General features: G+C 29.2%; 1 protein-coding gene across 2 annotated transcripts in view; it reads left to right on the top strand.

Annotated features, from left to right (window-relative positions):
* The window catches only part of LOC145322683 (SPRY domain-containing SOCS box protein 3-like), a 40,453-nt gene extending 30,774 nt beyond the window's left edge, over positions 1-9,679 (top strand). For both annotated transcript variants that reach the window (XM_080164882.1, XM_080164881.1), the window contains exons 6-8: positions 1,611-1,754; positions 8,290-8,517; positions 8,806-9,679. In XM_080164882.1, coding sequence (XP_080021008.1) covers positions 1,611-1,754; positions 8,290-8,517; positions 8,806-8,959 — 526 coding nt within the window. In that variant the 3' untranslated portion in view covers positions 8,960-9,679. The remainder of the gene's footprint in view (positions 1-1,610; positions 1,755-8,289; positions 8,518-8,805) is intronic.
* The last annotated feature ends 3,028 nt before the right edge of the window (positions 9,680-12,707 follow it).

Genomic DNA, 12,707 nt, shown 5'->3' with positions numbered 1-12,707 from the left:
GGAAATAAAACTTTTTAGAAAAATAAAGAAAAACCCATGAGCATAGAATATATACTGTACAAAATCGGACCCTGTGTTTATCCCTCCATCGTTTTGTATTCTAAGTTTTCTTGTTGTCCTTTTGTGTATTCATAAGTTCTATATTTTGTAAATATTTGATTTACAAATGTGCAATTATGAGAATAAACTTATATTTTTGCAATAAATTAAATCAAAATATTCCAAAAATCTTATGAACTAAATAATAAAGATTTTCCTATATAATTGGTATCAGATGCCTGCAGAAGGAGGGTGCATCCAACCCCCTAAAAAAATTAAGTGGGGTTGAAATACACCCCTAAGGGTTCAAATCCATAAACAACCCTTGACACAAAGTATGACTAAATTTACAGCCTTATCATATACAAACCACAATTTTGCTTTTATTGTCAATTTAAAAAAAAATACATTCTTGTCCCAAGATACCAGTGACATCTGAAAAATATTCTTTAAAATTTTTCTTTAAAAAGTGTATTAGAAAATTTTTTTAATACTATAATATGATATTCATATTTATAACATTAACAGTTAGCTTTAAGCAATTTAAAAGGCGTAAGTTTGCTGGAAGACTTTTGTTTTTAAAAGTAAATCTGTCCAGAAATGCTTGACGCACCTATGTGTGTGTGTGTGTGTGTGTGTGTGCGTGTGTGTGTGTATGTGTGTGTGTGTGTGTGTGTGTGCTTTATGTGTTATCCTTTTGTGTAATAATAATTGGAAGTCTGGAATGCAATTTTTCACATTTTTAAATTTTTTTTCAAACAAATATTTTTTACGGCTGTTAACCCAGCATTTTTAAACAAGGAGTGGAGATTTTCTTTAATTCATTTGCATTTTTGTTAAGGAGATTTTATTTGAAAATTTAATATAAATATATATAATATATCCGTTTTATCAAGCAAAAACCATCCCTCTATATCCAGTAACTTATTTCTAGAGAGAGTATTCCTCTTTATACCTTTTTTCCTAACAATAACCCGTTGGAGCTTCTAAAAATTTTACCTAACCTGACCTAAAGTAAAATTTATAATTGATTTTGTCTTCATAAAGACAAAATTTGGTAAGTAATGAAAAATTTAAAGTTCTCCTCTTCTTAAAAAATCTTCGAATTAAGAATAAAGAATTAAGCATAGGCATATGAATGTCCTTGTTTAAATGAAAATAAATCCCCATGGAACAAATTCTGTCATCATTAAAATAACTAAATAGTTTTACCTTTAACTGATTATCACATTTTCTTTTAACAACGTCAAAACTAAAAATATTTAAAAACAAAAAGGTTAAAATTAAATATCACTTTCAAACTGAATTTAAATTTTTTAAACAATTCTAAGATAAAAGAATATTTTAGTTATAAATTCTATTCAAAATATTTTAAATATGAAAGCAAAGCAGCTTACTTATTATGAGCGAATTTTGTATATAAAACATTGAGTACCAGTTTCTTTTATGGTTCAATGTCCCCATTCTTCCCTCAGTGACTTTAAATGGCAGTTGTCCTACTTTAAACCACTCCAATGAATTCAACCAAGATTACCACAAAACTCCTAAACTAATTTTGTTTTGTATTTTAGGATATTTGGAACGAGTATGATGTTCGGCATAGGGACGGCCAAGGCACGCCTCCACGTGGACGCTTTTGTGAATATGCTGGGGGAGGACGAACAGAGCTGGGGCCTCAGCCACAAGGGGCTCGTCTGGCACAAGGGTCAACACAGGTACACACTTTACCACCAGTCAAAATATCAATTATGTTTTTTTTTATACAATGTCAACTGAGACTTTTTATTAAATGCCAATAGCGGTTGCGCCCTGAGCATTTGTGTTATCTGTACTAGAAGTGGAGGTAGAGTGCATAAAATGCCTGAAACCCATAGTGAACATAAACTAAAAATAAATATGCTAAAACCACCCCGGAACATTAGTAAAGCTTACTTTAAAAAGGACACTTAATTGGTTCTGTAGTAAGCGAGAGCCCTAAACACTATCCAGTTTTTGAAATCTAATATTGTTACCATTCGACTTCAATGTATGTGTCCTTATTTACAACAAATTTCTCCTTACCTTTCATGGACGTATGTGTTCTTGTTGTGATAATACGTTAAGTATTCTCATGCTAGCTTAACAATTTTTCACTCAGAGAAAAATATTCTTTGACACTTTAAATTTATACTTTTAGAAAATCATTTATAATCTTTCAAAACTTATCTGCGTACAAAAGAAAAAGGCCGAAATAGTTATTTATCGCATCGTATTATAGACGGCTTTCCGCGGATATAAAAATGGAAATTATCAGCTAAACGAGTTTTGTTAGCACCGAATGGCCAAAGGTCAGAACTAACAAAACTGGTATTAATTTTATGATTTTTATTTCAATCCAGCGGATATTATTCGGCTTTGAAGTCATACTTCATATGATAAATTATTCAATTTCAAAAAATAAATTAAATGTTTTATTTTTTAATCTAGAAAAATCTATTTTAAATTTCCTAGCTTTAAAAATCTTAAATTCAAAGTTTGAATTTGAATTTTCCATCTAGAATGTTGTGATGCTAGTCAGCATGTAAAATTGAATCAAATGCTTTCATAACATCAGAGATTATGAAAAGCTCGAACATTTATGTAAACTTGAAAGTCAAAGAAAAAATTTTAAGTTTTAAAATTCTGTCATAATCGATCATATTTGATTTTAACGTAAGCAATATTGCAAATTTATAAGTGGCGGCTGCACTGCGGCGATTACCTTAATGTGACTTGTTAAACACTGCCCCCTCCCCCCACCCAACCATTAATATGAAATAAAATTGAAATAAAGAAGGGCAGTTTTTAGTTTGTTTGTGTATTACTTTTGATCATATTAAATAGGTTAGTTTATATTAGGTACAGGGCTCCCCAGGGGTTATCTATGGGGAAAAAAACTAACCACCACCCAACCTCTAGTTCAAAAATGGATGAGAGTATGGAGGGGAGAGGGGGAGGCTCGACAGGCCCTTTGTGGAAAACCACTTTCACTGCTTCAAAAAACAATTTCATAACGTTTCAAGTGGTCATACCTGACTAATAATTATAATAATTATAATTTAATAAAAAGAAAACAAACAATTGGTATTAATACTAAAAACTAATATATACCAAAGAACGCTATAGTCTATGTTACTTTGATGACAGCATCAAATATTTAAGAGATTGGTACTTTCCGTATAGTAAAAGTGTTTTAAAATAGAAGTTTCCCGGTTAAAAAATCTGCCTATATGCAATTTTTTGTTTTATGTCTATATATAGCATTAATGAAATTGCAGTCGTTTCCTGACATATTATCGCCATCGTTGACTATGATTAAGTCTACTTAGAGAAGTATGGTCATAGTTGACTTATAATCGACACAATGATATCATATTGACATAAAAACTACACATTTTTTTGACAGGATTTAAAAACAAAGTAAAATTTTGAAAGTCATTTATTTGACACACAAAAAAAGAAAGAAAATACTTTGTACCCCCGTACTTTACATTTCCTTGTTTCACAATAATTTATAACTTTTAAAATACCCGTTTAGATTTTACTATCTATATATTGCGTAAAGTGCAAATTTTACTGGGAGGGAGGGGACATTGGGAATGTAAATTTTACTGGTAACCAAAGTTTTACATTCACCTTCTCTCTCAAAAACTTTGCTTAAAAACTATAGTAAATCTTAATTTGTTAAAGTTTTCCTCTATTAATCTTAATATACAGAAAAGGGGAATATTGATTGTCATAATTGGGTGGTGTACATCAAATTATCGTCCAATGTTCTATCCTTAAGTTCCCTGATATTTTACGCCTTTGAAGCTGCAAATTTAGAACAGATTTAAAGTTTAATCATTAATTATGGTCTTTAAAAGAATTTTTAAATTCTTTTCTTACAAAAAAAACTTTTATTTGAATTTTCAACTTATTTTTATTTTATTTACAGGCTAAAAAGGCAACCGTCATTTTTTTGAATAACTAAAACAGCAGTTCACCGACCGAAAATAGTTTTTCTTTTTCTTTTTCAAATTGACGAAAAACTGTACTAACTTATTGATAATAAATTATGGTAAAATTGTCAAATTTGCACTGCAACAAAGACTTTGTATTCTAAGAATTTGTATTGTACGGCGTGGCATTTTTAAGGACTATAGTTTACTTGTGTGGCTCTTTTTTTAATAGATCATGGTTCTAATAAAGATTCAGCTAGTCCATAAAGACAATGGACAATAAATAGATGTACAACCCAGTGAATGATAAATTACGTCTTCTGTAGATAAATATCTTAGTTTGAACACTTCATGTTTGAACTAACCAACCAATTTAATCTATTATTCCCAAATTATTTAGCCAACAAATGAGTATAGTCGTTTATAAAACCTTGGGTACTAGAAAAGTTCAAAATTCAATGTCAAATTATCAATCTTAGTCTAAATATCAAATGAAAAAAATTTGATTTTCCACTTAAGTACACCATATTCAAGCCTACTAAAGTCGACTAACTATAATTTAATCACTTGCTGCTGATGAGCGCATTTTTTTTACGCGCATTTTCCTCGAACAGAAAATCCGCAAGATTTATGGATATTGGATAATTTAAGAATGTGCTGCTGTTAAATAGTTTATAAATCAATTATTCTTTTATTCATCGTTATTCCGTGTTGTTTAGTGACATATATGGCATTTTAGTCCATCAGTAATGTAAAAATGCAGTTAAAATCGATTAATTTCAGTTAATAAGGACGATTGCGTCTAATAGCAGCAAAGCTGCTTGACATAATAAGTTAAACAGTAAGGAAAATCATAAAAGATAGAGAAAAGTAAAGACAAAGATAGAGAAAAAGGAGATAAATAAAATAGATAATCTTGGAAATTTGGGGATAGCCATAAAACATACTTAGGAATATAGTAGACGCACTTGTTTAAAAGGTATCTGAATTTTTTTGACTGTTTTTCCTTTTAACTAAAAACTTTTTTTTAAAACTATAAGTATTTTATTTGTTTTACAAATTTTGAATTTCCAAAGGGGACAGTAAAGTAAAAATTCATTAGTAAAGTAGAGTTATCTCTTTCAAAAATGAAAAATTTTCTTTTTCTATCCGACAACAGATTTGAATCTGAAATGCTTTTTGTCGATGAAAATAGAGATAACAAATTTAAGACAAGGAACGCATTGTGCAGAGAAAAAAAGGTTTGAAAAATATTTATGTTCACATTAATAAAATTTTTTGGATTCATTGATAAGAGGTAAAACAAATTACGATAAATTGATGTACTTGATCACCCTTCAATTATTAGAAACAAAACACCCACTCTCTAGATTAAGATTTAGTAGTGAAATATTGGATACTTCGAATTCGTAAAATATTTAAAATTAATTTTAGTACCCAAAGTTTTAAATCCAACGAATAATTAAACTTGTTTATAAAAATTTCGGTACCTTGATAATTCACAGATCAAGGTCCCCTCCTTCCCGAATAAAATAGCTTCTCTAAAATCATAACAATTATATTGGCACAAAAGGTTTCATAAAATGATGTATGTTTTGATTTAAATAGGCTTTAATCCTTTAACTTTAAGGTACAACATTTTGAATACATAGTGAAAAAGATTCGAGTTTTCAAAACAGAATTTTAACAAATACACTTAGGTACAAACAATTGACACAAACAGAACATATATTTTAGAAATTGGAACGACGCAAAATATAAGCGAAGCTACTCTATGTCTCTGATTCAGGTGTAAAATATTTGCAATATATTTGCATTATCAGATAGTATGTTTGATCTAAATAAGTCAGGGAGGAAAGGGACCAGACTGTAAATTACATTGGTACTTAAAGTTTCATTACCACGCTATTTTATTCCTGGGCTTAAAACCTTTGGGTAATTTTATTAAATTTGATAAGTCTTGTTGTTTATAAAGTTTCCAACCAATAATTCTAAAAAATTTCCTTTGGTTTAAATAATTTGTAACTGTGACGGAAAAGCTAAAGAGAAAATAGTTTGATTCTTTAATTAAATTTTAAAAATCAAATCGAACTACAAAAATACACAAAATTGTGACCACGCAGATAAACAAAATTTATACAGGGTGCAACTTATTAAAATATTTTTAGAATCAGTTACTACATCTATGCCAAACCTTTACAGGGGGATGGGGAGCTAACCCTGCGGGGCTACCGTGTACCAAATAACCCAAACTATCCTAACCTAAAGTAAGATAAAAACAAATAATTACACCCTCCCTTCTTTATTTTCAATTTATAAAAAGAATATAAGAGAGTTTTTGTGCTCAACAAGGCACTTTTATGGAAGACGCCAAATTTTTATCTTCAAATGCCAAAATACCCCTAAAATTTGCAGTTATAAAGGTTCTTTAATTTCCGAACACCGCGGTAATTTGATGTATTCCTTGCAACCAACCATTGGGCAAGAAATAAGTGGTTATAAATATTGCATTTACATCTTAAACATCAGAACTTAGGACAAATTATATAAACCACCCTGTACTCACACCCAATGTAACTGATCAAATTAATTTGTCTTCTACATTTTTTCCCGCAAAGACTTTGCAATCTGAGGGTAGGGATATTTCATCAGAAAAAAAAAACTATTTTGCCTCCACTTTTTCTTCCCCTTTCCTCTAATTTTTAATTTTAAACTATCCTATGATATAAAATAGAAAAGAATTTTTGTTTGTCTGAGAAGCTCTCGCATACCCGATTAACCGATTAAGTTCTCCAATTTAGGGATTTATTATAGATATTGAGATTTTTTTATTGACGTCTTGTTTTGGTTTAAGGCTATTTTTGTTTGATCACAAGAATGACACAATACTACAAAAAGAACTATACCCTTGCAATGCAAAGAAAAATTCTTCAGATTAAATATCCCTGCCAATTTTGCAATGAGTATGCACAATCACATCCCTGGGACAATATTCTGCAATAAATATTTTACAATTCAAAGTGACAACATACCTTTAAGGGACACTCTTGTGTGTTGACAAATTTAAATATTAAAATAATAATAACAATACATTAATAACATAATTTGTTTTTTTGTTTGTAGCTTAAGATTTCAACTACTGAACCGATTGAGTTCTTCATTTTATGGGAGCATTTTTAAGGTCCCCGGATGTTTCTAGGTTAATTAATTTCTATATCTAAGTTTTATTTTAGGCTATTTTCCTACTTTCTTTACCAAGGGCGTCCATGCTTTTTTATTTAGGGGCTAGTACATTTAAAGGAAAAATATATGCATTTAAAAAGTCCCTTTTCATAACATTTAACTATCTTACATGAAAAATAATTAAATGGAATCTTTCAAGAATATTTTTTGTGTAGAACCTTTTTTATGACTTGTATTTATTGAATCAATTTGTTTGAGACATATTTTGCATTTAGTAAGACAACAATTTAATAGGGACAAGTTTGTCCATGGGTAGTGATGCAATAATAACATTTTTAGTAATAGTAATAAAGTCCTCTTGTTTTTATATGTTCGATCATTTATTTGATAATAACTCTGTCAAAAATGATTACTAAACAGACTTTTTTTTCGACCTATGGTACCAAGTAATCAGTTATGGGCAAACGCATGATTGAACTTATAAAAACTAATGGACTTTATAGCATTATAGAGTGAGATAGAGCAGGTTTGTTAATATAGCTTCACTGAAAAAAATATTACTAAGAGCCATATGACGTCTCGTTAAAAGTATTTTTGAAGTTAATTCTTATAGCGACAGACACACTCTATTTTTAGAGTAGCTGCGCTACTAACATACTAAGAATACATTCTTTATGTGATTAGGAAAATCCTTTTTCTGCCCATTTCAAATACTATAAATAGAAATAGCTTTATTTTAAAATCCTCTGGATTATTCTTACTACAAAATTCCATGTTTTACTAGAAAACTAATATTGTTGTCGTTTTCCTTGTTAAACTTTGAGGCTTTTATTATATAATATCAAAGTCAGCATGTCGATAATATGTTAGCCATGGCCACTCTAATCAAATGGCATATACATGTCGATTAAAAGAATGTAGACCCCAAGCCTTTTAATTAAATATTGTATAAATGGATATAGAATATACGTGGACATAGGGAAAAAATTGTAGTCATTATTTTAGCCAGCTACAAGTTTCAATTTATGAGGGTTTATGATATTCTGGTGTAAGATCCAAGTAATAATAAATCCACTACTTTATATTCATCAGTCTTAATTTTGTTTAGGCAATACGTCAAGTGTTTTCGGGAGAACGTTTCTACCACTATCGGGATGTATTTCGACGGGATCCTGGGGACGCTGACCTACTACAAGGACGGTGTCAACCTCGGCGTCGCATTTACCGGGCTGAACGAGGTGAAGGAGCCGGTATACCCGATCATCTGCAGCACGGCGGCCAAGACGGAGATGTCGTTGGGCGTGTTGAAGCGGGATTTTCTGAATCTACAAGACAGGTGGGTCATCAGTTTATTCAGAAGATCCAAAAATATTTTAGTTAGGTTAATAATGTTTTGGAGAGCCTTGCAGGGTTTAGAAAAATTAAATTTTTTTTTATAAAAAATGGAATAAAAATTTATGATTTATCGTAAAAATATCCAGTTTTTCTCTAATTTATCAACCAGTCAAAATGCCCGTTCCTTCATCTCTAACAGTAGCATAGTTATTAATTGGTTTATAAGCTTTCCTATACATTTCATATTATTCTCTATTCAATCAAAACTCATAATTTTTTTCCTCTACAGATGCCGAGCCACCATCTTGAAACAGCTGACCGCTGAAGAACAGATAGATCAGCTGTGCCTACCCCTCAGAATCAAGCAGTACATCTCTGAAGGACTGGAAAATTTTCAGGAAGATGTTGCTCTTCAACTCAACAATCAGATGACTCATTGGTAGATTTTTAAATCCCATCGCAATCAAGTTTCAAAATCGCATGCATCTGAAAACTTATTACAGGGCATTACATTATCAACCCACCAATGTTGATGCTTCAAACAATAAAAAAAAAGACACATAAAATAATTTTTTCAAACAATTGTATTTGTTTTTAAGCAAGTCTGTGAAAAGTCAGAAAAAAACACAAGAAATTTACATGAAATAATCTGCAATTTGTGGAGGATTTTAGAAAATAGCTGTTACATACAGAGTAAATAAACCAAATTATTAATAGATGTTCTTTAATATTGTATTTTACTTAACATTAACCTTAGAAGTTTTTAAAGACAAATGACTTTTGTTGATTTCCCTAAAAAAACTTCTTTATGGGATGTTTGGGCATTAAAAATTTTGTGTATAGTATTAAAATTAATTTAGTTCTTATTAATATTTAGTTATCTTTATTTTAAAAGAATTGAAACTATTAAAAGAAAGAAAATCTTATCAAATAGATGTTTTATAATCAAATTTAGCCGGAAAAAAATATATTTTTTTTGGACAATTGCAAAAATGTTCGGATTATGTATGTTTAACTTTTTCAGAAGAGGATAAAAAAAAATATTAAATTCTCGAAATTTTTGCGGCGTTAGATGAAAGTGATTAAGTGATTTACTTGACATTTTGCCTTCACATCAATGGGAGTTTCCAAGTTGAGGAGTTAGGAACCGCTCTCAAATCCCCCCCCCCTTCCCCTCCCATTACCTTTATAATCAAACTTAAACCACTAGTCAAAGCTTATTATTAATAGGTCAGATTTCATATATTGACGGGGAGGTTGCTGCAATTTTTACAACCAGCAGAAATAGATGTACTTGTTATTTTTTCAAAATGTATAATGTAGAATGTAATTTTCCAATTAGACAAAAAAAATAACTTGATGTATAAATGCCTGGATAAGATGTTCATTAAGCAGCATATTTGCAAAGAAGTTGTATCAACTTTTTTTTTATAGCTAGCCGGTCCTTTTAGTAAGTAGTAGATGTAAAATTTTTCATAGAATTCAGATATGCAATTGGTTTTTTTTGTAGACCTCTTATTTTTTAAGTAATTTAAGTTTAAAAAAAAAAAATTAAGTCGATTTTAAGGTACTAAAATGCAACAAAAAAAAGAAAGAAAATGGCCATTATGAACAAAAATAGTAAGATCTTTAATTTGACACCTTACTTTTTCAATTCTGTCAGGTAATTATTGAAAAAATCGATTTTTTTAAACCCACGAGAATAAAAACTTTGAACTCAATTTTATCATTTCACAAGTAAAAAAATATGGGTTCATATATACCTTTAGAATCAGAAAAATATTACGAATCCATTGTAAGCAAAATTGAAAAAAAAGTTTACAATATAGTATATAAACTACAATAAAAGGAATTATATGAAAATATCATATTATATTGTACAGGCAACGTCTTAACTCTTCAATTGAGTATAAAAATGGGAAGGGGGTATAGAGGGGGTAAAGAGGGGGTAAAAAAGGGAAGACGATAGTGTTGCCAGAACAAAAAATACAATTGGCCATTTTTTAATTTTTTAATTTTTTTACTTTTTTTCAATTTTGCTTACAATGGATTCGTAATATTTTTCTGATTCTAAAGGTATATATGAACCCATGTTTTTTATGTCTGTTTGAGAAAATATTTAGGTCTAAAGTTTTTATTAAACCGAGGTTAAAAAAATAGATTTTTTCAATAATTACTCTACAGAATTTTAAAAGTAAGGTGTCAAATTAAAGATCTTACTATTTTTGTTCTTATTGGCCATTTTCTTCTTTTATTTTGTTGCGTTTAAGTACCTTAAAACCGACTTAATTATTTTTTTAAAAAAACTTAAATTACTTAAAAAATAAGAGGTCTACAAAAAAACCGATTGCATATCTGAATTCTATGAAAAATTTTACATCTACTACTTACTAAAAGAACCGGCTAGCTATAAAAAAAAGTTGATACACCTTCTTTACAGCAAAAAACACATCAACTAAAGATCTGTTAGTTATAAAAACAAAGCCCTGTACCCTAATTGGAAGGCCTTTTACTAGGATTAGGAGGTTTTTTTCAGGGTCTGTGTCACTTTTTTTGAGTCCAAATTACAAATCCAGTAAAATACTGATATAAAAACAAAATATAGTAGATTAAGTTAACATATATAATTTGAAAATTTTTGCTATTGTCTTTGTAGAAATTTAGTTAATTTTGTAAATATATTATTTTAGATTTTAATTAGATTATCTAATTAAATTTAGATCACTAACATTACACAATCCGTTTATGTAAATATGTATTTTTTTTTCATATTGTAAAACTCTTGCATAAAGAGTTTAAAGTCCTTCTCAAGACAGCTGAAATACCAAAGATGTATAAATGGATATTTATTATTCTTAATAATAATATATCAATGTATGTTTGTATCAAATGTTTTTTTTGTGTAAAATTTTCTATTTTCTTGAAGTAAAAATTCAAGTTGTAAGCTGGAAAAAAGATCTGTTTTTCTTGGTTTTAAAAATGACTTTTTAAACGTCTTTTAACCGCCAAAAATGTTGTGAATTTTAGAGAAAGAATGATTTTTTGTGTGTGAATGATTAGAATTATCTTTTAACTGTGATATTTTGTTTGATTATTAATTTGTCATGTAGAGCTAGAGCTATAAGCCCGTGAAAATATTAGTGCCATAGTGTTCAGTCTTATTATGCAGAAAAGACAAATCAGTAATAAAAATGTTACCATCAAGCTAAAATTTTTCAAAAAAGAATATGTCACTTGAAGAAAAATTATGATGCATCCAATGTTTCTCAAAAAAGCATCAAGAAAAGAAATTTTATTTTTCTCTATATAAAATTTTTAAACTTTGCTATTATTGTTTTTATCTATAAAAATAGAGTTTCAGAAAACTTTTAATTTATAAATGGTTAAAAAGCTGGAGGCACCATATTTTTCCTCGGAGGGCCATATTCCTTTACACGATTTTTTTCTTCAAATTAAAATAATTTTGGTATTGTATTTAATAATTATTTTTAGTTTTAGATTAATTTTGACTAAATGACAGAGTCAAAAGCCTTAATTATGTCAAAACTTTCATCTTCTGCAAACAGAGACCTCTACTTTCCTTCAATTAATTAACATTTCTCTGCTAAAATTAGGTGAATCTAGAAAGTAGAATTATGTAATTTAATTTCAATTTCCATTTGAAAGATTTAATCTAATTTTAAAAAGATAAAATGACTTTTTTTGGCGTAGGTCTCTTTTTGTAATTTGATGAATGACAAATTCTATGTAAAAATATTGTAAGTCTTCAATTCTTTTCTTGTACAGGGTGACATTTGAATTGTTTCTTTCTGTAACTCTAATAAAAAATAATCAAATAAAAAGACACGGATTATCTTTATGTAAACATATGAAAAATGGCAGTTTCTATAGGTTTAGGGACAAACTACTAAGATTTTTTTTAGAAAAAATAAGCCTCTTTTAAGAAATATTGAGACAATTGAAATGAGACACCCTGTAGAGGAGGAGGGATGGGGTACTTGGGCCGGAAAATGTGCAATATTCACTTTGACCCACATTCTAAACATGCCTTCATGTAATTAACCTCATCTGCTATGTAGTCAAACAAACACACACTAAACAATTTACTTTCAATAGTTGTGCACATGAATGGATCATTTTGTAGAGAACAATAAGTAGTATATGACCCACTTAACCAAACAAAAATCAAGG

This window comes from Acartia tonsa, chromosome 6 (genome assembly GCF_053477335.1).
Source record: "Acartia tonsa isolate MP-2025a chromosome 6, ASM5347733v1, whole genome shotgun sequence".
Taxonomy (NCBI): Eukaryota; Metazoa; Arthropoda; class Copepoda; order Calanoida; family Acartiidae; genus Acartia; species Acartia tonsa.
The sequence above is the reverse complement of the archived record's forward strand: the minus strand, read 5'-3'. Positions and strand labels throughout refer to the sequence as shown.